Source organism: Rosa chinensis, chromosome 2, assembly GCF_002994745.2.
Source record: "Rosa chinensis cultivar Old Blush chromosome 2, RchiOBHm-V2, whole genome shotgun sequence".
In the NCBI taxonomy this organism is placed as follows: Eukaryota; Viridiplantae; Streptophyta; class Magnoliopsida; order Rosales; family Rosaceae; genus Rosa; species Rosa chinensis.
Genome location: NC_037089.1, coordinates 4,286,249 through 4,291,396, shown reverse-complemented (window position 1 = coordinate 4,291,396; position 5,148 = coordinate 4,286,249). Strand labels below are relative to the sequence as shown.

Genomic DNA, 5,148 nt, shown 5'->3' with positions numbered 1-5,148 from the left:
GGTGTTGGTTAACGGTAGTTATTATGTCCCGCTTAAATTATAACATTGACGCCTAGCGAGCTAGTATATATAGGTGTGTATTTGATTCAATCCAACTGTGAATTATTAGGCCCGTTTTGATAGCAAGAAATCATGGTATGCAATGAGAGTTAATTTCATTTTCCATTCGGATTTGTTATTTGGTTGTAATTAAAGATTGGAAAAAAAATAAAGAATGAGATTTGACTGGAAATTAACTCTCATAAAGCCTAAATAGAATTATATAGTCAATGGTGGTATTCTAATTCTATTTCTCACTGTCAAAGGCAAAATTACATTAATTATTCCTCTAAAAAATTTATATTCCCACGAATATTCCTTATAAGTTGACGTCATATATGTACTTTCATTAGTAAAAAAGCTTTATTGAAAATTATAATTTTATATGTCATTCTTATGACTTAGCAAATACTATAATAGGAATGAAAAATTAATTCCAAAATTTAATTTCTAGTAATGTTCCAAACACCCACGTAAAAATACCAAAACATATTTCATTCCATATCCATATAGAAAGGAAAATAAATCATTTTCCTATTTTAACATTTCTACTCACCAAACGGGGCCTTACTCAGTTTTCTAGCTCCCACTCCCTATAATGCTAACTTGTTAGCAAAACTCTTCTCTCCAACTCCTTTGCTCTCCGAGCTCTTTGCCTCTATCAGAACAAAAACTACCAAACCCTCATTACAACTATTGGTGTTGGATAAAACCCTCTGCTCATCCCATTATCATTTCCAACTCTCCTTCTACTCAAAACGCGAGACCTAAACCCCAACTCCATGTCAAGTAGCAATTAATTTCACTCCGCCTAATTTGGTGTTCGATCATATATGGACTTTCTGAAGGAGCTGGAAGGCAAACGAGTGCATGATCCTTTGATTCATTTCCAATCCAAAACAGACATGGCAGCTGCTAAATCGACAAGGAGTATATGGGTCCCGGGGCCAGTGATAGTGGGAGCAGGTCCTTCCGGCTTAGCTGCCGCGGCTTGTCTCAAGGAAAAAGGTATTCCGAGCTTAATCCTAGAAAGGACCAACTGCATAGCTTCGTTGTGGCAGCTTAAGACCTACGACCGTCTCCGTCTTCATCTCCCAAAACAGTTCTGCGAGCTCATACTCATGCCATTCCCTGCAGATTTCCCAACCTACCCAACCAAGAAGCAGTTCGTGAATTACTTAAACGATTATGCCGAGCGCTTTGATCTAAAGCCGGCTTTCAACACGACGGTGGTGAGTGCCAAGTACGATAGTCGTTGCGGGCTTTGGTTGGTTAAGACTTTGGGGTTGAAAAATGAGGAGGCGATTGAGTATGTTTGTCAGTGGCTGATCGTCGCCACTGGAGAAAATGCCCAGGAGGTTGTGCCGGAGTTTGAAGGAGTGAGGGACTTTGGTGGGCCCATTGTCCATACCAGCTCTTACAAGAGCGGCGAGCGCTTCGGGGGGCAGAAGGTCCTAGTGGTCGGATGTGGGAATTCAGGCATGGAGGTTTGCTTGGATCTCTGCGATTATAATGCAAAGCCTTCCCTTGTGGTTAAAAATTCGGTGAGCACACTCCTCGACTTGAATTTAGGTTTTCTACTTACTCATTTTAATTAAGTATACAATCTTCTGGGTAGACTACTTACTCATATTCATTAATCTTTGATTACATAGCTCCAGATCAGAGTACTTATTCGTATTCATGACGAGTATATTAGATGTAAACTGAATTGTTGAAATAGACTTGACAGTGAAAAGTGTAATATGGAAACAGAAATCCACATTCTATAATAAAGAGACCAATTTAAGAGTGTCCTTTAAGCTAGATGATTAGATTCAAACCTAGTCTAGTACTATATTTAAGTTTCTTTGCTTTTCTATAACAACAAAATCTTTTACTTGATTTAGACACAGGCCACACTTTTTTATGAAAAGAGGTAATTGCTAAATTAATTAGCTAATTAATACACACACTACCTACTCATGACAGGTTAAAAGTTTCTTCTTGCTGAACACATAATCAGTATAATTAATTTTGGCATGCATGTTGTTGTTGACCTAGTTTACTAGTGAGTGAGTGAGAAATTAAATGAAGGAGTCTCTGTCTCTCTTTGGCTACTTTCTTGGAATTCGTTTGCATGCGCAAGATCTATGGGTCAGTCAGAAAAGAAACAGAGAGAAGATCTTAAATGTTAGCTATATATATGCTATTTGCAGAGAATCAGTAAGTGCCTCAGACTGTAGCTAATTAAAGGACACAGAAAACCCACACCACAACTAAGCATGACCTCGACTGAGCTCATCTTTATATATTACTAGTTCTTTGGTTTTTGTTTTTAATGCTTTTGGAAAACAAACACTTTAATTTCTCGGTGTTTTGCAGGTGCACATCTTGCCGCAAGAGATACTGGGAATATCGACTTTTGGGCTGTCGATGTGGTTGCTCAAGTGGTTTCCCATGCGCCTTGTGGATCGCTTCTTGCTTCTCGTCTCACGCGTTATGCTGGGCGACACCGCTCGCTTTGGAATCAGCCGCCCTCACCGTGGCCCTCTCGAACTCAAGTCCATCTCTGGCAAGACACCTGTGCTCGATGTTGGCACCCTCGCTAAGATCAGAAGTGGTCACATCAAGGTGAGGCCACGTACTCGATTAGCTAGACGATAGTAGCTCATCAGTGCGGCTAGTGGTGTTACGTTACTAATCAAATTTTCGATTTCTTAATAGGTGTGCAAGGCAATAAAGCAAGTAAAACATCAATCAGTAGAGTTTATAGACGGGAAAGTGGAGTGTTTCGACGCCATTATTTTGGCAACCGGTTACAGAAGTAATGTGATGTCTTGGTTGAAGGTAGATATTGATGACTTGCTTTGATTAACTTTTTTCTTTTTTTTGGTCAACCTATTTGCGTTTGTGGGTACAAGTGGCAAAAAGAACTTGGGTACCTGTAAGCCCATAACCTCCGCCCCTAATAAGCTGTGGAATTATTGATATCCATTAGAGTTTTTGGTCACCCTAATCGTGGTTACGAAAATGATGAACTCTTATTATAGTTTTTAATTTCTTCTTTTTCAGGAAACGAGCATGTTTAGTGAAAAAGATGGATTGCCGCGGAAGGCATTTCCGAACGGATGGAAAGGGGAGAGCGGGTTGTATTCGGTGGGGTTTACACAGCGTGGGCTGTTAGGCGCTTCTCTGGACGCAAAGAGAATTGCAGAAGATATTGAGCATCGCTGGAAAGCTGATAACGCCACCCATCTCATGCCCCGCTTGGTCACTTGTGCTTGTGCTTCTCCACTAGCAGAACCCTAGCTCGCTCCCCCTTCAAAGAATTTAGGGATATATCGATGTGCTAAATGAAGATTAAAGAAACATGTTAATTAAGGTCCCTGTAAAGCTAAGAAGGGAAAAAAAAAAAAAAAAAGTTGTGGGTCATTTCTAATCATGAAAGTGAAGTACTTAGGGAGGTCGGAATTTAGAAAAGTTTAGTACTTCTTTTGGGGCGACGGGGTAGTTCTCAATGGAGCTATATCTTGTAAATTGCTACTCTTTTGCTTTAGCTAGCTGGCTAGGATCGATGAACATATTAGGCTTGCGGGTGTTGAGATTTGATTACTTTTGTATCTGGTTTAAGATGGTGTGTATGAAGTATAAAGTATATATCTGCATTTTCATTGGAATCGTGATATTTTGGTGTATTTATAGAGAATATGACCGATATTTCGTCAATGTTTTGAAATATGCCATCAGTTTGGTTGTCTGTCTATTTGTCCTATTGTAATACGTATTGTGGGCACAATTTCATATAATTTAAGTTGGGTGCGGCTATTGCCACCCTACTAATTACTTTGTTCACCTCACATTCTCTTCTCACCCTATATTTATTTTGTTAATTTCAAGTTTACTTTGTTCATACCCTACATATTTCAAGTTTACTTTGTTCACCCATTTGTAGTACTCAAAATACCTTTTTTCCAATGTAGGGTTTAACTCGAATTCTTTTTCTATTTGGCTTCCTTTCTCATCTCTCTCAATTCCAATGTAATTCCCTAACAAACGAAACAAAAACCTGTATCTTTCAGTCCTACAATCATAAACGAAGAAACATGAAAACAAAAATGCGATTACTTCATGTTCAGACTCCAAATAGGTCTTTCTAGACTCTATTAGCATTAATATGATATATTTTGATGCATAAAAGTTGTTAATACAGCATGAGAGTGATTGAAAATGATGATTGCTAAAAATGAAAGCATTAGGGTTTAACGATGAGTGAGGAGTCTTATAAAGTTTAAGTGTGTTCCGTATGGTGTATTAATGAGAAAAACAAATTGTAATTTGGATATTGTCCGTTATTGTAATTAGGATATTTAGTCTTTTAATAAACTAGAAACTCGTAGGGTGAACAAAGTAGTTATTAGGGTGACAATTGCCACACCCTTTAAGTTTCATAGGTCAATAATTGTCTAATTAACAAAAGTTAAATCGGTTGATATTTCATCCTATATGACCTAATGAGCTGAAGAGATATTTATCGACAATAACCATGCGAATCAATGGGTATATATTCAACAGCTGAAGTGAGACCAGGGACCATTTTGCATCTGATTCCGGGGCCAGGAAATCAGAAAGTAAAATGTGATTCAAAAAAAGAAAAGAAAAAAAGAAACTAAAACCCTTTACGCCAAAGAAAAGGTTCATATATCCACGAAGATGATCGATCAAAGTGGCCATTCATCAGGTTCTCGTCGATCAATCTGTATCGATCTTGTGATTGATCCAAATTGATTCATTAACTATTATCCTTATTGTCTTATCAGGACTCACCGAAGCTAGCCTCCCTTTATATCCTCATCGACCGATCAATTACTCGGACCACCGTACCATTAATTTTTTTCTAGTTCTTCATGAGCATACATCGACCACTATTGTCAACACTTGTGGGTCGTGTAATGTTTATGGCAATTATTGGGTGATCAACATCAGGAAGTCTGAGTCATGCCTGAATGTTGAAAATCAATGTGGATTAACAACAAGGCTGAATATCGATCAGTTTCTCAGTGATGAGTGATCATGACTAACTCTGAATTATTAGTGTGTACGTATTCGACAAGCCAATTTAACTAATTT

General features: G+C 38.2%; 1 protein-coding gene across 1 annotated transcript; it reads left to right on the top strand.

Moving 5' to 3' along the window:
* Positions 1-663: 663 nt before the first annotated feature.
* Positions 664-3,764, top strand: LOC112189374 (indole-3-pyruvate monooxygenase YUCCA2). Its single transcript, XM_024328692.2, has 4 exons — positions 664-1,583; positions 2,404-2,652; positions 2,746-2,868; positions 3,094-3,764. Exons 1-4 carry the CDS (start codon positions 873-875, stop codon positions 3,328-3,330), a joined length of 1,320 nt encoding a protein of 439 aa, XP_024184460.1. The 5' UTR covers positions 664-872; the 3' UTR covers positions 3,331-3,764.
* Positions 3,765-5,148: the final 1,384 nt, after the last annotated feature.

What these genes read in the sequence shown, in the direction of transcription:
- LOC112189374 (XM_024328692.2), top strand. Translation starts at nt 873, where the DNA reads ATGGACTTTCTGAAGGAGCTGGAAGGCAAACGAGTGCATGATCCTTTG. An exon ending in CCCTTGTGGTTAAAAATTCG is followed by an intron (nt 1,584 to 2,403) that starts GTGAGCACACTC and finishes GGTGTTTTGCAG; the next exon opens with GTGCACATCTTGCCGCAAGA. An exon ending in ATGTGATGTCTTGGTTGAAG is followed by an intron (nt 2,869 to 3,093) that starts GTAGATATTGAT and finishes CTTCTTTTTCAG; the next exon opens with GAAACGAGCATGTTTAGTGA.